The sequence below is a fragment of the Simochromis diagramma genome, unplaced genomic scaffold (genome assembly GCF_900408965.1).
Source record: "Simochromis diagramma unplaced genomic scaffold, fSimDia1.1 OVJJ01000443.1, whole genome shotgun sequence".
In the NCBI taxonomy this organism is placed as follows: domain Eukaryota; kingdom Metazoa; phylum Chordata; class Actinopteri; order Cichliformes; family Cichlidae; genus Simochromis; species Simochromis diagramma.
In genome coordinates this window covers 895,901-919,450 of record NW_024387268.1, presented here as the reverse complement: position 1 = coordinate 919,450, position 23,550 = coordinate 895,901, and the positions used below count along the sequence as shown (strand labels likewise).

Genomic DNA, 23,550 nt, shown 5'->3' with positions numbered 1-23,550 from the left:
GCCGTCTGCAGGCTCAAAACTCTCCGTCCATTTTCTTCTGTGCGGGTTTGAGTCGCAGGAGCAGCAGGCGATGCAAAGCTATGCGACTTTTCTCCTTAAAGTCAAATTTGTGTGATTTTGTTTGTGTGACATTTTCATCTAAGATGTGCGTAACAAGCCCGTGCATGTCTGATCAGATGCTGCCCTCAGCTCGGTCGCATTCTTGTCCCAAAGCTAACTTTCTACTTGTGTTTGAGGCTCATTTAAAGGATGATTTACAAAGAACAGTTTTGGAATATTGGACTGTTTTCTGCAGTTTTTCTTTTTCAGAAATGTTGTGACAGAAGTTTTACATTTGCAGGCACATTTACATCCAACAACTGAATGCATATGATTATCAAAAGCATCTTATTCTAATCTGCTTTATCTCAGTGTGAAAGTTGACACATTTTCTGTAGTGTGAGAGATTTGCTGTCATTCTGCGGAGGTGTTTGTATCTGCGATCTGATTGGCTGCTGCTGCTGCTGGAAAATCTTCTGCCTCACTGTTTCCACAGGATGTGGTCGCCCGATGTGATCGAGCTGCAGCGTGATGGCTGCGTCACAGACGAAGGCGGCTGCGGTTTCTGCCTCAAAGCCTGCTGGGACAGGAAGCGTGTCAGTGGGGGTGGGCGGGGAAATCGAGGTCAGGCGGTGCTGGAGGTAAGGATGTACGATCAGGTGTGGCCTCACGATCGGTGTGAGAAAACAGATTAGACGCCTGAATATGAAACGTGTGCAGCCGGTGGCACCGCCGCAGTTTCCACGTCACAGAGATGAGGCCAAAAATCCGACCTCAGGTGCGTCTGCAGGTGGACACGCCAGCAGCTGCACCAGGAGACCCAAATGCATCTGTGCACGTGTTACAGAAAATATTAACGATCAAAGAAACCTGTTTCATATTACACGACTCTGTTTGTCACCAAGCTTTCAGCTCTGAGACGTGAACAGAAAGAAGGACTCCGTGATCGTGGGCTGTTCTTGTTAGTGTGCAGCAGCTCAAACTGTTAAATATCTCCATTTATTCTTATTTATGTCTGATAATATCTTTACTGTCGTGGGTGAATTTCACTGATTTCTGCAGATTCTGAAGCATCATTGAACGTCCAGCTCGAAGGGTCGAGAGACATGACAGGAGGATGAAAACAGACTTTAGCTCTTCTGTTGTTGTGGTGTCAGAACCTTCTCAGGATGTCACAGCATCAGAAACAATTATTGTTTCTTTTTTAAATTTCTTTTTCAAACACATGACGAAGCTGCTCCGATGAAGCCCGACCTTCTCTCAGTTCAGTATTCAGTGAAATGCACACGAGTGCAGATAATTACTGTGAGCACACGTGTATGTTTATGATGATGTTAGAACATGTAGAATAAATAAAGAATGCCGTCTTGTGGATTTGCAGGGTTTGCTGTACCAGGTTAGGTCAGAACTCAAACAGGAAACACTTTTCAGGCCAAAGTAAAAGTTTTGCTCCCAAATCTTCACTAAAGTCCAAACGTTTCAGTAAAATGTTGCATAAACGAAGCTCTTTGTCTTACTTGGATACTTTTCTTTCTTCCTGTGTTTTGGCCACAGATGTTTCAGTGATGAAAATTGGAGCAGCTTTAATAATCACAGCTTACCTTTGATGTTAGAAGCTCCACTTTATATTATAATAGACACTTTATTAGAAAGTAAATAAACATAATTCATGTTTAAAAACACCTCAATTATGGTCATAAACAGAAAATCTCTATAGTTTCAGTTTCTAATCCTTTTACTGAGTAATTATGGACTTTTATAACTCAGAAGCAAAACCGAACCTTGGCTGGGCCTTTAAGATGCATCATCTAAAAACACAGTTTAGTGTTACAGTCGAGTCAACTTTAACGACTTTACAAAGTTTTATTTTTAATAAAATCTGCTTGTTTTATTTCTTTAATGTACAAATACGTCAGTTAGTCTGATGAGAAGATTCATTTACTAGGACACGTGTTCAGTTTATTTGTATTTGTTTCTGTAATTATCTGAAATTATTTCATCACTTCCTTGACTTTGTGTTCCGATGGTGAATTTTCCTGATTCTGCACATGTAGCTTTGAAATTAAAATGAATTTCGATAATGCTTCAAAAAACAAACAAACTGCTACATTAGCCTCCATATGCATCTGAAGAAGGCTGACACGCTGTGAGATTTCTGTTTTATGTGCAGCAGCAGTCAGATCAGTGTTGAACTGTTTGATGTCTCCACCAACAGACACAGAAAAATGCTTCGGGGATTATTTTAGTGTTACTTTGTGTATTTTATTAGGACTTCCTGTTTCATCGTGTGTTACACACTGCAGCGGAGCCTCGATGTTCCCTTATTGATATTATGAACACAATCAGAGCCGTCTGCTGGACTCTGACCTGCTTCATGTTTTCTGTGTTTGAGTTTGAAGAAACACAACTTGATTTAGTAAAAAGCTCCACACAGGAAATAAACCAACAAGTGTTTCAGACTGGAAGAACTGGTCCCAGACGCCACCCTGGGTGCTGCTGCTGGAGGCCCTGCATGTTTGGAGACCTCGTTCACTCTGGTGTTTCTCTTTCGTCCACTGTCACCACACATCTTTCAGTTTCACTCATCATTTCATCATTTCATCATTTCATCATTGCATTTGTCCAGTGTGACATCACTGTCCTTGTGTGTCCTTTGCTTTGTTCTAGAGTCCCTGCAGATGTTTACAGATGTCACCATCATCATCCTCATTATGAAGAGTGCGACCTTGTTTTTGTGTGAGCGTCAGAGACGTGGCTGTAACCACACAAACATCACCGTGTCTGTTTGTTGGTGGGTTTTATTTGTTGTTTTTGCAGCTTCACCGCTGACAGGAAGCCAGCAGCAGCAGGGCAGAGCGAGGAAGCGGCGCTGCAGCGGTGGGAGGCTCTGAGGTCGCCTCACAACCTGACAAACATCCGGCAGCAGATGCGGAAGAAGAAAAACCCGACCTCAGAATGTTTCCAACACACGTGGTGGAAAAAAGCTGCAGCTGAAGCAGCCTGCACACTTTCAGGAACTTTGTGCCTCTCAAGAAATAAAAATATGGCCATTTAAAGTCATTATAATACAGGCAAATATGCTTTATATACAATACATTAGAATACAGCAACATCGCTTTCTTCAGTGTGGCAGCAGAGCTAAAGTCTTTTGCAGACACATGGGAAATGCAGCTGTGCTCTGATCTGTGCATCACATGTTTATCTGCTGCATATAAACAGTAAAGGAGACAAACAGTAACAACATGTTAATAACTGGATTCAAAAACGCAGCAGACGAGACTGAAAGAAACAGATAATGTTTGCAGACTGACAGCTGAGCATGCGTGTAAAACGTGATCCTCAAACACTGAATCTGCTGCACAGATCGTCTCAGACTGAGGAGCCTCACTGAGCTCCAACACTGTTATTTCCCCTGATCTGGACCTCAGCTGGTGTTGGACTGAGTCTGTGTGCAGACCAGAGAGAAAGCATCAAGCAAACCAGGGAACACAGGAACGAGCCAGAGGTCAGTGCTGAGCGCTGTCGACATGCTGTGATCTTTATTATTATTATGTTATTTTCATATTTGGACTTTACATGCAGAATGTAGCGACCAATCAGGTGCGACTCTCATCGCTGATGGAAGCGGAGCAGGAAGCTCTGAGAGGGACACAACATGTGATTGCAGACGCTCAGAGTTCTTCCACATCAAACTGGAAAAGTGTGTCTTTGTTCACGTCTTTATTAGTGCCGAGTGTGTGTGAACTTCACACTGTTGTGCGCAGGAACAAACACAGAGCGATGTGTGTCTGTCAGTGACCGCTCAATGCTGCGGCGCATGTTCACCTCAAACTGTCACAGTCAGCGAAACTATTACAGAAGTTATTGAGAAGCAGTGCAGCCTGGAAATGTTCCCATTGATTAAACCGTCCACAGACAGCTTCACCAGAACATGCAGTGGGCCGACTCGGGGCCTCTGGCCTTATGTTTGACACCACACATTAGATGCATTTATGACGCCTGAACCGTGAAATAAATGACTGAAAACTGAACATTTAATTGATTTAATTAATCTTCTGACATAAAGAAAATATATAAATACATGACAGACGAGGCGTGATGGCTAAACATGAAATAAATCGACTTCAGTATTTATAGTTGATATTTATGCAGCACTTATTATTGTTTTGAGATTCAAAAACAAAAAGATGATACATTAATGACACATTCATGTATCCGTTCATTACAAATAACTGAAGGAGTGTGCGTCTGTACGGACTGGCTTGCTGTGATGGAGCTGTGGGGATTTTTGGGTGGAGGCTTTAAGGTCATGTTTTTGTTGCTTAATGTGAGAAACAGCCAAACACCAACGTGTGAGACCAACAGTAAAGACTCACAGTTTAAAGATTAGTCATGGTTGGATTATGGCGGCACAGACGAGCAAACATGGTTTCAGTCTGAGCTTCTTTTTCATTCTGACTGAAAGAGTCAGAAGTGAAACTGTGTCTGTGGAACAAACTCTGTGGAACAAACTCTGTGGAACAAACACTGTGGAACAAACACTGTGGAACAAACTCCGTTACAACGAGTGTGTAAAAGTCTAGTGTTAGACGTGATTCAAAGTAACAGCTTGTTCTTGGTCTGAATGTCGGACATCAGAGAACTGATGATTGATTAGAATTATCATTATCCTGTAAACCTTACACAGTGTCCATGTTACAGCTGTTTATTGCAGCATAGATCTAATATCATATTTCTTCACATGATTTTGCACCGAGAGCCTGACAGTCGACAGCAGGGGTGTCCAACTCCAGGCCTCGGGGGCCGGTGTCCTGCATGTTTTAGATCTCACCCTGGGTCAACACACCTGAATCAAACAATTAGTTCATTTTCAGGCCTCTGGAGAACTTCGAGACAGGTTGAGGAGGTCATTCAGCCGTTTAAATCAGCTGTGTTGGATCAAGGACACGTCTGAAACCTGCAGGGACACCGGCCCTCGAGGCCTGGAGTGGGACACCTCTGGTCTACACTGCAGCTGCAGCAGTGCTGTGAAGGTCCTGTAGGTGGCGCAGTGCTTTGCCTGTTGGGTGGAGCACCAGCACCATCATGTGGCTCTTTTATAAACTGCAACAAGCCGGCTCTGAACAAACGTTTCTTTGCATTCAGCAGTAACTAGACGAGGACATGTTGAGAGACGCATTTATCACATCGTCTCACAGCTTGGATCGAAGACACGACGCCTTTAAAGTCATTTCAGTATTAAAGCTGCTTCTTCCAACGATGACTCCCAGTTTCATTTCCAGGTGTGTTTTTATTTATTTTTAAAAAATGAAATTATGAGACACAGTTTCAAAGTCCATCAAAGCGTTCTGAGTTTGGACATGAAGACACAGACATGGTCAATGATAACAGCGCACACACGTCCTACAGTTCCTGCAGCCGCACAGATCTCACTGTGCTCTGCTGGAGTCTTCTCTAACACCGGATGCATTTACAAGGACAACAACATCCTGCCTAAAATAAACTAATGCAGCTGAACAAGAATTTTGAGGAGCGTATCAGGTCACACTTCACTTCCTGTTGTGCTCGTATAACTGTGCACGTGACAAATAAACAATCTTGAAAGTAGAATTTTTGTGGTCATGTTTTGGAATTAGTTCTGCTGTTTCCATCGTTTCCTTTCTGTTGTTGTTGGTCTTCTTCCCTTGTTGTCAGCCGCTCCCTCACTCTGGACACTCACCAGTTCCCTCCTGTCTCTGCTCTTTGTTCTCACACAGGTCGTGATGTCCACTGTGGCGTCTTCCCAGTGATTTTGTAGTGTAAGTTTGTGTTTGCTGTCTTGATGCATGTTCAGTCGTCCAGGTATGGAAATCCCAGAAAGTTGTTTCTGTTCATGTGGACGTGGAGAAACTTTTCATCACTTATCCAAGTGACTCCTGCAGTCTGCAGGTTGGATGTTACATATTTATGATCATGAAACTGACCTGACTGTTAGGCAGAGGTGCTTGTGTCAGTGCTGATGTGAATGTGCTGTTAATGAGGCTGGAAAGCTGCAGCTGAGGCTGAAGTTGGATGAAGGAGGAAACGTTGGTTCATCCAGACGAACAGAATCAGATTTCTGGAGTTTGTGTTTGATCGTTTCTGTTTTTCCGTTGTTTCGATTGTTGCTAGTTTATTCTCTTTGTTGCTGAACTTTGCCCGATTTTTCTTTTATGTCTTTATCTGTAATAAACATTTGTGGACTTTGATCTTGAGTTACTTTGAGTTAATACCAAACAGGAGTAAATGTACTTTCTGTGGTACGTTTTACACTAAATTTGAAGCGTTATTGTCATTCAGCTGTTTGACCTGATGTGAATGTAAGACAGTCTTTAGGTCCTGGTATTTGCAGCCTGCCACGAATCAACGGGTCAAACAGCTGAATTAAGTAGAATAAATATAAAAATTAATATTAAAAACAGAGTACAGACATATATCCATTTAAATAACAGACGTGTGCTGTGTGACAGTCTGGGTGGTGTTGCATTAATGTAGTGCAGCCTCCTCCTGGAGAGTAAACAGTACATGTGCAGGGTGGGGGAGGAGGTAGGCTACAGGTGGCCCTTTCTCTGCACCTGACGGTGTAGATGTCCCTGATGGATGTTCAGCTGCACCTGATAGTCCTCTGCAGACTTTACGAACCCCCTCAGTGAGCTGTAGAAGAACCCGAGGACACCAACATCCAGTCCAGCGCTGTTCAGCCTCCTCAGGAAACAGGTTTTATAAGAGTCGTGATGTTGATGCAGGTGATGGTGTTGGTCAGGTGAACCCGAGGTTCCTGACAGAGGAGCTGCTCTATGTCGAGAGGAGGATTATACACTATAAGATTATAATGAAACACTTCTTTAAATGAAGACTTTTACAAACATGGTGCATCTAATCAAAACGCTCTGAGCCTCAAACAATCTGTGACTCTTACTTTACTCGTGCAGACTGAGTCACATCAGAGCAGGAACACTGTGATCTGTGTGAGTGCAGATGAGATGAGCTCCTTCGAGTCTTAAATCAGACAACACTGCTGTGTTCATAACAGCAGAGGGGAGAGGTCAGAGGTCAGGCTGATTATGACTGAAGTGCTCTCAGCACTGCTCACAGCAGCCAGACTTGACTCTGTTAGTGAAGAAGTCTGAGGCAGCAGCGGTAAACTGACTGGTTCTCATGCAGCTCTTTTCAGCACTCAAAGCACTTTATACAACGATTTCATTCAGCCACTCACACTCATTCACTTCTTCTAAGCTCTTAACTGCTCTGTCTAACATTCATGACCGGTGTGTGAATGTGTGTGTGACTGGATGTGTAAAGCACTTTACAAATAATACAAATACAGCCCATTTACCACACACATTCACACTCCGATGGATGCATCAGAGAGCAACATGGGGTCAGTATCTTGCCCAAGGATATTTGACATGCAGCCTGGAGGAGCCTGGGATCGACCCGCCGACCTGGTACGTGGCTGACCTGCCCTGACAGGTCTGAGCTACACCCCAGGCACATTTCTGCTGATTGATCAGAACACAAAGTACAAAGTCAACATACATTTATAGATGAACCTGCCTCCAGAGGATCCCAGTCACCAGAACTGGATCCAGTAGAAACTCTGGCATGTGATGATGGGCTGAATTTCACTGGTTTTATAGGAACGTTTCCATCAATCCAGACATGAAGTGTTTGCTGACTTTTGCAGCGTCTTCACATGTTGGATTCATGTCTTTGTCACCTCATCTCATGCAGGTTACACACAGCCATCAGCTCATATCTGCTGTCTGTAGTTCTGCTGACATGAAACGTGGCCAGTAGGTGGAGAACTGCAAGCGCCTCATGAGTTTTTTCATGTGGCACTAGCACCACCTTGTGGTATGTATTTGCAACTGCACATATGAGATGTAAGAGGGCTGCTGGATACAACCATATGAATGTGAGTGTCATTGAGTATTATAGAGACAAAGAAACGAGTTTCTGCATGAAAACAGTAGAAACAGAGTAAAAATCAGAGGTTTCCTCACAAACACAAGTTTCTGTTTTGGAAAGTGTACAAGATCCAACCAGCGTGGACACGTGTGACCGAGAAGATAAAAGTTTATCAAATCAAAAGATCTTTAGTTCATCATTTCACACATTTTTGTGACTGTTGTAGCTGAAATAGTTTTTCTGCCTCTCCTGAAGCTCATGTGTACAAATGTATCCTGAATATGACAAAAACCAGATTTATTAGAGATGTGTTGATATTTGTATAATCTGTCACTGTGGATGAAACTCCACTGGTACATGACACACTCAGACAGTAAAACACTGACTTTATTAGTTCTTCTTTAAACACCTCCAAGCTTCATGTAATTAAAATTGATTTAGTTTCTTTTCAGTGTATGTGTACATTGATAATAATTTATTTATTCTTAATGATATTATAGTAATTGTATTCACTGGACACAAAGAATTAACAGGTTTATTAATAACTGCAGGTAAGAATGATGAACATGTTTTTACAATGGAGGAAAGGCTGAGTGGGAACAGGCTGGTCTTTTTTATCAAGTTACACTCCTTACAAGTACAGTCACACATATCCATGTTTCAGTTTCAACATTTTACAGTTCAACTCATTTCTTGTAATAAACTCTCATCAAAGAAGAGAACTAAAAAAACACATTCGGACAATAAGAAAAAATATTGTTGGGTCTGTGTTTCCACATCCCGCTGGTTTAGAGACTTATTCCTCATGATGAGCTAAATCAAGACAGAACATCTTCAACCGGTCTTTAACTCGCTAACGAGGGAAGCTTTGGTCAAGAACCAGCTCTTAGTCTCGATCCTTCAAAGAGCAGCTTCCTCGTAGCCTTTTCATTGACATGCAGTTACAGTACACATCACCGCACAAGCACCGCCCTCCATAAAACCCCTTTGCTTAGAAAGACAAGGAACTATTGATCGATTGATTGATCATACTCTATTCATCCCGAGGGAAATTGGGTTAAGGCTGCCAGCCGTGCCAGCGCCATCTAACACTGTGTGTGTGTGTGTGTGTGTGTGTGTGTGTGTGTGTGTGTGTGAGAATGTGTGTGTCTCTGTGTGCATGACTTCCAACTGTTTCTAACATCATCCTTGGTCATAAAGAGGTGATCCCCCCCACACCCAGTATGTTTACATTTCCATTTACACCCAGTCTCTGGTTCAGTTCCTGTATTGGTTCATCATGCTCAGCACAGTGAAGCCGTACAAAGAGCAGGAAGCCAAAACCAAACATCAAACAGAATCTTGTGTGTCTGTGATCAAACCTCCCCCAGCACAGAGCGGCTGCAGACGTGCTCAGAGACAAAGGAGTGTCTCGATCCTCCTGCTTGAACTAAGAGTTTACACATTTAAGAAACACAATGACAACATTCAACAATTAGACTTAACAAATATTTTTAAAGTATTTTAAGTTGTAAAAAGTTCTGTATTTTATGGGATAATCACTTTGACCTCTAACCTATAAATGGCATTATTATTTTGACCTTTGACCCATTTGATCTGAGATATTATGCAAACAGTTTCTTTATAATTTACTGCGTAACCTCCAGTTACTGTTGTAGGCTGTCCTGGATGACACACTGTACAATGTTGGGTGGAGACTTTGGACTGGCACTAAGAATGACCACAGAATGGGCTCCAACTACAGGAGGATCACACTCATCGACACTACAGCATGGGAGTTGGATGAGAGTTCGCCCAAGCAGTCTGCAGTTTTGTGGACTTGGAGAAAGCGTTCGACCATGTGCCTCTGAGTATGTGGGAGGAGCTTTGGGAGTCTGAGGTGTTCTTTGTTTGAGGTGTTCATTCAAGAGCTCGATCACATAAGAAATGCCAGGACTGCCCTTTTATCATTTTAAGGACACAGTTTCTAGGCGGAGCCAGGTGGCTGAACACTTCCAGCTGGGTGGTCTCAGAATCTCATCTCTGCTTTTTGTGGATGATGTGGTTCTGTTGGCTTCATCAGCTGATGGCCTCCAGTTCTCCCTGACTCTTCCATCGTGTCCAAGCCCACAGATACTGAAGATAATAATAATAATAATAATAATAATAATAATAATAATAATAATAATAATAATAATAATAATAATTGCATTTATAAAGCGCTTTTCTGGGTCCTCAAAGCACTTTACAATGCCACTATTCATTCACTCTCACATCCACACACTGGTGGAGGCAGCTACAGTTGCAGCCACAGCTGCCCTGGGGCAGACTGACAGAGGCGAGGCTGCCATATCGCACAAACTGCAAGTTGGTTTGGCTCCACACTGGAAGAGTTCATGATTTATACTGAAAGCCTCTTTCTGTCAATCATAAGTTATTCATGTTTGCATGTTTCAATAAATGCAACAGCGACTCTGATTGGTTATTGATTTTCAAACAAAACAAGAATAAATATGATTCAGCACTTTTCTAATTCAATTCAATTTCATTTATTTTTCACCAAATCCCAACAAAACTTTCATCACGGTGCTTTTCCACACAGCTTACATCCTCCTCATGATGGAAACAGGACATAAATAAACTGGCTGCTTTCCTCTTATGAGCAGATGAGCACGAAACATCTCTGCTGTTCTGTCTGAGCCATCAAGCAATAATCAGATATTTTCCCCTGTTGGCGACGCTGATGCTTCCAAAGATGGATGGAAATGCACTAAAGTTTGTGATTTTCATTTCATTCTCTGATACCAACGTCTTTACAAACTCTGTGAGTCATCAGTTCTCTGTAAATTAATCACATAAACTTCTGGACCAAATGTCTAAACTTGCAGATTGTATTTAAGCATCATCAGAGTTTTCTTCCAGCATCATGCAAAGCTGGAAGAATCCACTTGATGGCGGTGTTGTCTAAGAGAACCGAGGAGCTGAAGTGTGAGCGCTCTTTGCTGAGATGATGGGTTTTTGTACAGGGACTCGGGGTTTCCTGCCACTGTGGGCTTCACGGCGCAGAAGTAAACAGCAGAATCTGCCACTGTGGCAGAGGAGATGTTCATCTGGATCAGTTTTTCCTCCACTTGGACCTTCAGTCCCGGGACTGGATCATTTAGCACAGATCCTGATGCTGAGTGTGAGATGAGAAACTGAGGTGGTTTTCCTGGATGTTGCCGATACCAGAAGAAATAATCTGTAGTTACGAGTTTGGGGTAGTTGTAGGACAGAGACACGGTGTTGCCTTCCACAGAGAGCTGATTGTGCTCACTGTGGACTGGACTGAGCTCCTCACAGCTCACATCTACAGGGGAAAAAAGGTATTTAAGTTATTGTGGTCCGAGTCTGAACAGCAGATATGACAGATTCTTTGTAAATGTGAGTTACCAGTGAAGACGCAGAGGAGCAGCACCGGCACCAAAATCATCCTGTTGGACAGAAACGAAGCTTCTACACAGAAAAAGTCTGCATGTGGCTCAGAGCGACGCTCGAGCGTTCCTCACGTGCACGGGAAGCCCCTCCCCCTCGTGATGTCACCGTGACGGTCGTACCACAGATGTGAACGGGTCGTCATCTCTTTCTTATGCTCGTGTAATGTTGTGTAATAAGCTCATATTTTAACATCGCAGCTTGTGTTCAGCAGCAGTGTCGACGGTGTTTTGTAGTCAGGCTGTGTTTGTGTTTTGGTGTTTGTATCAGCCTCTGTTAGCTGCAGGAGTCACATGGGCTTCTTCTGTGCACTGAGGGGCGCCCTCCTGCTGCCATAGTAACACTTCCTGTATCTGGTCAGAATGGAAATGCTGATGTTGTGATGTTTTTGACAGATTCATATTTTTGGTGAGGATAAAGCAAACAGCCTGGACGTGAGAGACCTACAAATACCCGGGCCTCTGGTTTCCTGATTTTAGTGTCGTGAGGTGACTGTTGTGATTTGATGCTATAAACATAAATCTGAATTCAACTGAAGTTTAAAATCCAAATGAACTCTGAGCTCATGCTGAGGAGAGGGAGAGAGAGAGGGCTGAGAGGAAATCCAAATCTTCTCGATTCTTTCTCAAAGTCCAAAACTATGAAACTATGTGCAGGTTCACAGGTTGTGCAGCGGACATCGGATCACCTGCACCTCATCATCTCTCTTTATCGATTTGACTTTCTCCACATGCAGAAAAGAAAACATTGAAAGAACTGAATTGAAAGCCTTTATCGCCATTATACATAGAATAACGACAGTATAAAACTGGGAACAGCTCTATAAAAGTGCACATGTGCTTACAGCACATTATAAAACTACACAATAATAAAAGTGTACACTACTATGAATATAAATGCACAGTACAGTTCTGACAGAGACAGGCGGGCAGAGAACTGATGATATTTCAGTGCAGATTACTTTTGTACAAGTTTGAGTTGAGTGTGGTGATGGCGTTGGGGAAGAAGCTGTCCCTGAGTCTCTTTGTTCGGGCCCTTATGGATCGGTAGCGCCTGCCAGAGGGCAGTAGGTTGAAAAGATGGTAGCCGGGGTGGGTAGTGTCCTTTAAAAGGTTTCTGGCCCTGCTAAGACAGCAGGGGTTGTGGACGGCAGACAAGGAGGGCAGGGGGCGGCGGGTGAGTTTTTGTGCTGCGTTCACCACCCTCTGCAGTCTCTTCCCGTGTGCCTCCGTGCAGCTGGCGTGCCACACTGCCGCTGCACAGGTCAGCAGGCTCTCGACGGTGGATCTGGTCACCAGCGGCGGGGAGTTTGCTCCTTCCTGAGCACCCTGCTGGGTTTTCAAACAGAATTGAAACTTTCCTTCATTACATTTTCTTCTTCTCTGTAACACAGAAACCTTCATCACATTCGAATATTCACTCACATGAGATTATATTTCACTTCATGTTTCATTATATTTCATTACAGAATGACATTTTCTCAAGAACACTCATTTTAGTATGCTGCTGTTAACCCAGTCATACACAAATACTTTTTACTTTTACTCTTTAAACCTATTTGTCAGTCACAGTTTACTCGACCCACTGACACCGAGATCAGTGGCTCCCTTCATCCTCATTATTAAACATTGGCCATAATTAAACAGCCTGTAGCCAACACCACAGCTCCAGTCTCCCCTCACAGCTTTTATTCCTGGTCATAAAAGGATCATCTCCCCTCAGCCCTGTATGTGGCTCAACTCCTTTAACGGTCCACAATATACAAGCACAGGTGAGCCTGTAGGGCTTTGGAGTGTGATGTCACTGGAGGGGGTGTGACCGCCGAGGCACCAAACAAAGGGCGAAGAGAGTGTTTGAGAGCGCAGGACCTGAAACACAGTTGATTTAAAGACAAGAACTTTAATGAGCCAAAGCCGACACAAATGTTTTATCTACTTTCAAACCCATTTATCATAAATGTAACAAACAAAGTGTTTAGCACATACATTAATGGTTTTTTCTTTTTATGTATCCATCTATAGAACGCTGCATGTTATATTAATCTGCATGTTCTCTTTTTAATCTGCGTGCAAAACAATGAACCTACAGTAAGTAATGCAAGGATGTTCACTTCAAGATGCAGAAAGCATGAAGCTCAACTTTTATGAATTACTTAAAATGATATAGAGACTCTGCAGGTCATTAATCGATGTATAAAACTAAAATAAAATGTATTTTTAGTGACACAGGACACAAACAATGAAGCAATGTGTATAATTAGGATTATTTATAATAAAAATGAATTAATTAGTGCAATTTCCTTAACCGTAGAGAATAACTAAATCCTTCAGGACAAATCAGTGCACTATGTTATCCACCTAACAGCCTCCACATCTTCTCACTGTCATTTCCCCTCATGAATGAATTTATGCTGCACTGATCTGAATGTTCGGAGGAAATTCAAACGCATTTTACTCGCAGTGCTCGGGCTGACGTACCTTTGTTTGAATGACGGCGAATTCACGATGTGCAGGCTTAAAAATAGCCAAATCTTGCACCCAGTCCTTGGTAGGGATGGTTACTGGTATCCTGTCCCATTATGGCACCGGTTCTGACATTAACGGTAGTAACCAGACCGAAAAACACAGGATGTGTGTTACTAAGTATTTATAATATTAAAATTATGACTAAATGGGACACCTGTGTTAATTTAGCTGCCTAAGAATAGAAAATTAAACTTCATATCCTGACATCCTGAGAGCTGTGTCCTGACTGCAGCTGATTCCTGGAGCTGTTACATGATGACTGGAACAAAGAAATCTAACCATCAGTTCAGGCTTTTGTTAATTCTGATTATTTTTGTTGAGGACGGTGTACTCAGAGAGGAGATGTAGGTTAAGAGTAAGACGCTCTTTGTCTTACCTGCAAGTTATTTCCAGGTTATTTCCAGCAGTCCATCCTAAAATAGCAGATTAGATCAGATCAAGAGGCCTCTCAAAGAGCATCAATCACTCATGTGGGAAGTGCTTAAGGAGGGAATTTAACTCTTATTTTGAAACATGAACGTCAGGCCTGTAGTCTGCTGCTGTTGTGGGACTCGTACTGCTCTGAATCCTCCCACAGTTTCTCCTAAGCAGCTGTAACCACAGTGAATCTGATAAAAAAAGGAAATGGCAAATTGATCAGATCAGAAGCCGTGGTTTCAAAACCACTTCCCTCCTCTTTGAAGAGTAGTCAGATATCTGTGTTCAGGTTTTTGTACAGCCTCTTCTACACTTTGTATCACTGTGTTTGTAGAGCACAGTAGTAGAGAGCTGTGTCTGCCAGGGTTAGGGCTGCTATGGTCAGAGTAGTTGATCGATCTGATGTTTCTGATCGATATCGATTATCAGGAATATACTGAGTTGTGTCCTCCTTTGCCCCTTTCCAGAGTATAAACTGAGGAGCCTGAAGGTCAGAATCATGTCTGTACCAGTGAAGCTCAACACCATCTGCATCTGTCTCATAGCTACATGTGAGTGTGACAGATTCTCCTTCTGTTTTAGTGACTTCAGTATGTTGAGGAGTGAGTGAGTCTCCAGCTGTTAGTCCTGGAAAAAGAAAGAAGAAAAGTAGTGAAATGCAGTCTGTATATCTGCTTAATGCAGCAGCTTCAACTAAACTTTAATCCCTGTTCTTAAACTCACCTATAATGTGAGATAGAAGCAAAAAGAGGTGCAGCAACATGTCTTTGGAGTTATTAAAGCCAGACAGACAGCACATGAACAATGTTCTTCCACTGCAGCACAATGACCAACAAATAATGTCATTGGATGAGCTCAACTTCAGTGGGTGGGGCCAGTTTAATAGCTGAGCCAATCAAACAGTTTTGAGCTTCCACAGCAGCTCTGTCTCTGTCTCTGATCTTTACTGCTTCATTTCTCTGTTGTCTTTGTCATCAGTCCAATGACACAAGAATCAGAGGTGTAACAGTGTGTGGCTCCCTCTAGTGGATGTTGTGGAGTATTCTGTTGTCTTTGCTCCAAAGGTTTTTGTACAGAGTTTTGCTGTTTCCTGTCACTGTGGGCTGCAGAGCACAGTAGTACACAGCAGAGTCAGACAGCTGAAGCTTCTGGATCTTCAGAGGAACTGATCTGATGCTGGAATCCAGTGTGGAGGAAAATCTGTCTCCAGCCTCGTTTTTCCCCTCACCAACTTTAAAGCGACTCAGGATGAATTTGGGGCTGTTGTTTCCATCCTGTTTGTACCAGTAGAGATAATGATTTGATGAGCTGGTGTTATACTGACAGCCAAGTGTCACTGTGCCTCCTGCAGCAGCAGTCTCTTCTCCTCTTGCTTGCAGCACGTTGTCTTTTTGTGCTCTGCATTCTGTAAAACACCAACAAACAGTATCAGTGTGCTGTTAAAGAATCACGTCAATGTTGATATCAAAGAAACAGAGTTGTGTTCATACCGAGGCACATAGCAGCCAGCAGCACTGAGATGAACAGAGGCGTCATATCTGCAGTGTAGAGTAACTGTGAGCTACAGCAAGTATAAAGAAGCTGTGATCTCTCTGTTTAGTCTTCATCAACACTAAGTTGGTGGATTAGAAGGAGGAGCCTGATCACAGTGACAGGACTCATTCACAGCCCTGTGTTATTCCCCCTGCTGACAGCTTTACACTCAGCACGTCTTTCTGCTGCTTTCAGTGGAGATCTTGTCTTTGATGAAATCACCTTCAGAAGATCTGGTAGATGAGTTTTCTTCTTTTAGAAGTTGTTTTCCCCTCACAAGACCCCAAATAGTAAAACTTCTCTATTTCTAGCAGCCACTTGTCTGCGACCTGCAGAGGTGACATCAACATTTTATCTGAGAACGTCAGCTCAGACGGGGAGGTGATTCACAGGTTTGTGGAAGGTTGGTGGTTCAGTTCCTGGCTGCTCCAGTTTGAATGCCAAATATTCCTGAGTATGATACTAACCCGAGGTTGCTCCCTGATGCCTCCGTTGTAGTATGAATGCTTGATAGAAAACACTATATTCAGTATAATTTATATGGCACCATGTGGTAGGACTTGACTCACGCGGCCAAAGAAGTGCAGGAGACTGATGCTGTCCAGTGATTTATTCACCATTTTGTGACCCAAACAATATTTACATAAACAAATAAGAAACTCAACTCCATAATTAACTCAGTTCAAATAAACTTAACTGAACTTAACTCAACAGAATATTAAGGTCAAAGTGCACACAGCTACACTGACCTGGTCCTTTCTCCTCAAACGCCCGAGTTTTCTGCTTAAATCGTCCACTTAACCAAACTATTTCTTCTCTGGAAGATTTCACTCAGTAGATGAACATCAAATTTAAACCTCTACTGCTACTCTTTACTGGTGTAATCAATACATATTATGCAATAAATCTATTTCTCCATAAACCCTCTAAAATCAACTTGATTAAATTACACAAATTCTTCCCCTTCTGCACCTGGTGTCATCCTGTGACCTCAGATGAACCCAGAAGCTATAAAGCAGGAAGTAAAACTACGTTTCCTCCTTTTGTTTCTGGAAGACAGGTAGGTAAGGTAAGTTTAAACAATACAAATTAACAGTTGAAATAAAGAACATGTTAACTTAGCAAACTTGTAGGAATTGATTTAAACCAAGATGTTATATTATATAATCTGTAAAAGTGCAAAACATAAGAGGGAAAAGTTAGCTAAACACTCGAGAAACACACCGAGAATTCCACATGACCATGAGGGAGGACCCAACAGGAACTGAGGACATAAATACACAGAAGGATAACGAGGGACGTGGGAGCAGACGGGGAACACAGCTGACACTGATAATCATAACGAGACAGGGCAGGAGCAAACACAACATGACGTATACTGACGGGAGACTATCAAAGTAAAACAGGAAGTACACGGAGATGCAGACTGGAGGGGAAGAGAACACGAGGGAGAGCACAGACGTGACGGGGAAACATGGAATAAAATACAAGGAGGAGAAACAAGGCAGAAGAACTCCACACAGAGGGAGACACAGGGGGAATCTAATAAACTGTACTGTACAGAATAGGAACCATAGGATACAAGCAGAGATGGGCAGTAACGCGTTACTGTAATCTGATTACTTTTTTCAAGTAATGAGTAAAGTAAGGGATTACTATTGCAAAAAAGGTAATTAGATTACCGTTACTTTCCTGTAGGAACGCTGCGTTACTGCGTTACTAAAACCGTGATTTTTTTTGCAAAGTGTCTCATGACAGTGACGTAAGCGAGTGCGACGTTCGTGACAACAGCTGTGTGCAGATCAACAATGGATCATATATCGAGTGCAGAGAGAGTATGAGCGTGCAGCGTTTAAAGCGTGGAAGTACTGACCTTACTTTGAGTTTGATTCCATAAAAAGTGACAAAAACATTAGTGTCCGCTGTGTGTGGGAAGAAAACTTCTTTTTACAGCAAAAAAAACCCTAAACTTCCAACAAGCACCGAGTAGCTACGACATAATGGGAAACTCACAGAGAAACTCGCGGATTCTTCCACTGACCGCTGCGGCACACCTGCACCAGGGTAAACCTCCGCCTACCCCACTCCTGCTTTACAGGTGAAAATAGAGCAACAGGACCGCTGAGTCTTTGACTTTATTTATTTTCTGCTGTGTTTTACTTGCATCTATTTGAAAGAGTGAGTGTAAACACAAAAAATATTTTATTTTATGTGCTGGAATGTGCAGAAAATAGGTTTAAATGTTAAACTAATTTCTTCCAGTCAGAGAATGTTGCATATAATTTAATTTTTGCTTGATGCATAAAGTTAAAAGATTAAAACTAATAAAACAAGTTTAAAAAAAAGAGACTTTTCCATTTGATTACATTTTGTATGATGGATTATGCAGGAAAAGTAGAATTGGGCTGAAAGATCTATCGCTTTATCACCTATTCAGGTTGTAAATCGTGTTTTTAAAAAGTAACTAAGTAACTAAGTAATTAATTACTTTTGAAAATAAGTAATCAGTAAAGTAATGGGATTACTTTTGGGGGAAGATTACTTTCTCAAGTAACTTGACCAACACTGGACACAAGAGAACTCAAAAATAACACAGGAAAAACAAAAACTTAATGTAGTGGCACTACAGTTGCTATAGTTGTGACAAATGACCTCATCTGTGCATTCGGCAGAGAACAGTATGGTGCTGATCAAAGAAAGTTCAAACTGGATCCGTAACGCTGTAAACATGTCTTTGAATTTCAGGTGTTCCTGTCAGAAACACCTTTTCCATGTTTCCAGAGGAGAAATGTTGGAAGTGATGTTCGGTCAGGTCGCACATCCCACCAACGCTGTGGAGGTCAAGCTTTTCGGATCCAATTAAAAACAAATCACTCATAATGATTCTCTGGAAAAGAGTAGAATTGTTAGAACAGTTTATTAAACAGTGTCATATGAACAGCAGAGCAGTATGTTTAAAAGCAGAAATGACACATAGAAAGCAAGAAAAATGAATGAAAATCGAAGCAACGCCAGCGTGTAGAGCTTTAAAGCACAAGCACACACAAAAGACCGACAGGAAAGAAGCAGCAGACAAAAGAGAGGATATCAAAGTCATCTTACAGGGACAGTGGTCCCCTCTCCCATCTTTGGATATACTTTCATCCTTTTTTTTTTCTTTTCATCTTCTACTTATGATATACACGACCCTACACCACAACGTCTTGCAAACCAGGCTCTCATCCATCATTGGGTCCTTTTGACAGTTTCATGGCCAAAGTTAGTTAATCAGTTAATCTATTCAACAGTTTTGTTGGACCATAACACTATCAAAGGTTTCTTACTGATCCTCATTGTTACATTTTCAAACAGTATTGATCAACATGTGTTCATATAACAAATGGCACAAATTCTTCACTAATAAATGGTAGATATATTTACCCTTAATATATGGGTCATGTGATTTGAACATGCAGGTTAAATGCTTCATGCAGTGACTCCCCCATATAAACACTTCATTGGGAGCAAGCATGTATATATGAGTATATATCATTACACACAATTTATCCAAGTAACTACGATTACATCTCTAGTGTATACAGGTATATATGTCAGGATGAAATCCACATCAATTTACTGCGAGTTTGCTGTGATTGGTCTGATGTTCACAGCTGGAGTCAGACAGGTTTCTGCAGTCAGGAGGAGGAGGCTCACATCTCATTCACTTCACCTGAAGCTCATCACAGCTGTGTTATGATTCTGTATCCTAACAAAGGTGTGTGGCTCCCTCTAGTGGATGTTGTGGAGTATTCTGTTGTCTTTGCTCCAAAGGTTTTTGTACAGAGTTTTGCTGTTTCCTGTCACTGTGGGCTGCAGAGCACAGTAGTACACAGCAGAGTCAGTCACTGCAGCAGAGGAGATCTCCAGATCTGCACGTTTCTCTGTTTTGTCAGTGTGAGCTGAGAATCCCGACACAGCTTGATGAACTGATCTTCTCTCTGTGATGTAGAGCAGGAACTCTGGTCTGGATCTCTGGTATTGTCGGTACCACTGGATATTGTTGATAAGACCATCATATGTACAGGTCAGGTTGATGTTTCCTCGCTCTGCAACAGCTTCTTCAGCACGTTCCTGCTTTATGCTGTTCATGGAGCCCAAAGCTGCAAATGAATGATTCATGTCAGTCAGTCTTTTTCTTCCTTTGTGAGCATAATGAGATGAAGAAATCTGCTAATAATAACTCTGATCAAATCTTGTCACAATGAGACTTTTCTGTGTTCTAACACTCACCTATGCAGTGAGAGAAAAGTACAAACAGGTAAAGGAACATGTTTCAGGTGCTGAAGTCACACAGCAGATGAACAAAGTTCAGCAGAATGAAAAGACTAAGCAGCCTCTCTGCTGCACAGCCTTCTCCTCAACATCAGGCTGGCTGTAGTTCTGCAGAGAGAGACCATCTCATTGGCTGAGTTCAGCATCAGTGGGTGGAGCCAGACAGAAACCTGTTAAGGGTCTTTATGAACAGCGAAACATCTGCAAAGATCAGGTCAAATATAAAATAAAATATTTAATAGTGAGAACATTTTTCTAACACCTGATTTTCTCTCAGATTTCATCTTTATTTTATACATAAACTTTCTGTGTTCAGTAGGTATCCTGGTGCTTTGTTTCAAAATATTCTTTAAATTAAAATAAGATCAGTGAGATTTTGTTGCTCAAGTGTAAAAAGGGCAATACTGCAAAAACATAAAGAAAAGCGACAGCCAAAAGAAAAACGTACAATATGTGAAATCCAGTAAAGAGTCAGTGTTCTGTGATACTCAGGGGCACTGTTATTACCCCATATTAATAAAAGTCAGGTTAATACAGCTAAACAAATAATGACAAACAATTAAAATGTTTTCACCTGAGCTTTCACTGGCTCTGCTCAGGTCCCAACACGAGGCACTCATTTCCCTTCAATAAGCTCACATTCGGAAATTTCCTTACAAAGCTGGATATGAAATCCTTCACATCCACTTCTGAACGCTTCTGACTCCCTCACTGCTGCAGCGCTGTCTGCAGGAAGTCTGGCAGGATTAAAACATTGCTGAATAATCAGTTTCCTCTGAACTACCAAAGTTTCCTCAGGAAGCCTCGCAGCGACAAACTTGAATCACCCCGGGTTTGTTAAAGCTCTCCTAATTCTAAGGGAAGGAAAACTCACCTGAACAAATCTGTAAACTGTGAAAAATGAAAACGCTGCATCCTACAAACGAGCTCTGTGTCGTGATCAATAAAATCTAACTTAAAGTTCTCGTTTCTTACATTCTGACCTTTCTCCTTGTCCTGGTCAGTGACTCAGTGTTTTCTGTATTATTATTATTATTATTATTGTTATTATTATTATTATTATTATTATTATTATTATATGATTTCATCATGGTTTATGACCCGGTCAGTCCTCCCCACAACACTGACCAGGTTGTAGAGCGCAACGTGCTGGCCCACCTGGCTAGATCAACTCAGCCTGCTGTCAGACATGGTAACTCCAGCATCAGCTTCGGTCTGTTAAACGTCCGCTCTGTCACTGGTGAGGGGCATCTCGTCCAGGATCTCCTCTCCGATCCTAAGTTGATGAAACAATCAGCCCAGTGATTGTTTCATTTAGTGACTCCACTCAATCTGAGTTTGTTTACACCTGTGGACCTCACAACTCGGGGAGGGGCGGGGGTCTCGCGATAATTCACCGGAAGCACTGGAAAGTTCTCCCTGTCTCTGCCCCTCCCTCCCATTCTTTTAAAAACATTGCATTACAGCTCCCTGGATCTACCCCCACCATTGTATGTACTGTTTATCGGCCACCTGAGCCAAATAAGGAGTTTTTAAATGATTTTTCTGCGCTTCTCACTCATTTCTCTGAACTTTCTCCAGATTTGATAATTGTTGGTGATTCAATATTCATATGGACAATGACAAAATCCCTCTTTCCAGAGATCCTCCTGCCTGGAAGGTTTTGGGCTTCTATAGTACATAAAATGTTCTACTCATTCCAAAGTCACCGAGGACTTCTCCTGGACCCTCACACAGACACTGCTATCAGGAAAGCTCGCCAGCGGCTTTACTTCCTGAGGAGGCTGAGGAAGTTTGGCATGAACGTGAACATCACCTCACATTTCTACAGGTGTGCGATCGAGAGCTTGCTGACGAGCTGCATCACAGTTTGGTACGAAGCTGCTCTGCCAGCAGCCGTGAAACACTACAGAGGGTGGTGAAGGCAGCAGAGCACATCACTGGCACGAGGCTTCCTGCCGTTCAGGACATTTATCTCCAGCGATGCCTCCGTAAAGCTCACAGCATCATCAAGGACCACAGCCACCCAGCACATCAGCTCTTCTTGTTACTGTCTGGCAGACGTTACAGGTTCTGTCTGCTCCGACTACAAGACTCAAAAACAGTTTCTACCATCAAGCCATACGACACCTCAACCACAACACTTCAACACACACACACACTCCACAGGACGCACTCAGCAGCTGTCCTACAGTTTCACAGGTACACTCTGCACTGGTCACTTCACTCTTATCAGTATTTAAATGAATTAAAACCTTACTCCGTGCAATAACTGCCACTCAAAATGTTGTACTGTTCAGTTTGTACTGCTGCTCACTCATGTGCAATATCCCCCCAACTGCATGTCAACGGTCACATTCCTGTTTAAGATTTCCTTTATCTAGTCACAAGCGTGTACATATATATTTAGCCTCTTTCTTTTTACTATACATTTACTATTTTTTACTTACTATACTGCTGAGTGACTGTCTGCTGCTCGTCAAAAACATTTCATTGCAATGTTGAGCCTGTGCTAACTTGCATATGACAAATAAAAACTGAAAACTACAGGACATATCTTGGATGTGGTCTGCTGTTGTGGCATTACCCCCACACACTGTAAAGCCACATTGTTTCCCCAGTCTGATCATGTGTTTATTTCTTTTACTGCAAACATGACAACTTCCATCTATTCAGAGCCCCTCAACCCCTCATCAACTTGTTTCTCATTATAATGTCAACCTCCATAACCTTCTTAACATGTTTGCTCCCCTTAAACATCGAACTGTCTCATTTTCCCGTTCAGCTCCATGGTTTACCCCCGACCTGCGTCACCTTAAAGCTAAAGGACGCCAACTCGAACGCCTATTCAAGAAAACTGGACTCACTGTACATAAAGAAAACTGTATACTGACCATGTTTTGTGCTATAAGGACTGCTCTGGTTCAATCAGTTCTAATGAAGGTAACTCCAGGTCTCTCTTTTCTTTGTTCAGTAAAATTACAAAACCCCCCTCCCACATGTACTCTGCAGACTTTTGTAATTCTCTTATCTCTGTTTTTCACTCATAAAATCTCAGATATCCGCCATCACTTTAACTCTGTAGGAGCTTAAGACTGAAGTAGACTTCCTGTTTCCCACACTGTCTTCCTGTCACTTAATTTCAAGCTTTACTCTTCCCTCCATAACTGACGTATCTAATCTTTTTTTTTTTTTTTTGTCCCATTTGGATCTTTAGCCATCAGAATTGTTGTCTTAAGGCCAAGAAAGATGCCAAGCGGATTTATTTTACCAAGTGGATCATCATGGCCTTGCCATATTGGTCCATTTGATTGACCTTTATTATAATTATGAATTTATTTTA

The 23,550-nt window shown here is 42.1% G+C and overlaps 1 long non-coding RNA gene and 2 gene segments (V, D, J or C); 1 reads left to right on the top strand and 2 right to left on the bottom strand.

Annotated features, from left to right (window-relative positions):
• The first annotated feature begins 536 nt into the window (after positions 1 to 536).
• Positions 537 to 6,266, top strand: LOC120715513. Of its 2 annotated transcripts, none has more exons than XR_005691644.1 (2): positions 537 to 3,544; positions 5,188 to 6,266. It is a non-coding gene; the product is annotated as an uncharacterized LOC120715513 (long non-coding RNA). The 2 variants fall into 2 exon arrangements; XR_005691645.1 differs by having other exon boundaries at positions 5,185 to 6,266.
• Positions 6,267 to 10,480: 4,214 nt separating this feature from the next.
• On the bottom strand, positions 10,481 to 11,982 carry LOC120715495. The segment is given in 2 exon segments: positions 10,481 to 11,296; positions 11,380 to 11,982. Coding segments are annotated over 2 exon segments (465 nt in total).
• Positions 11,983 to 19,579: 7,597 nt separating this feature from the next.
• On the bottom strand, positions 19,580 to 20,286 carry LOC120715504. The segment is given in 2 exon segments: positions 19,580 to 20,035; positions 20,166 to 20,286. Coding segments are annotated over 2 exon segments (411 nt in total).
• Positions 20,287 to 23,550: the final 3,264 nt, after the last annotated feature.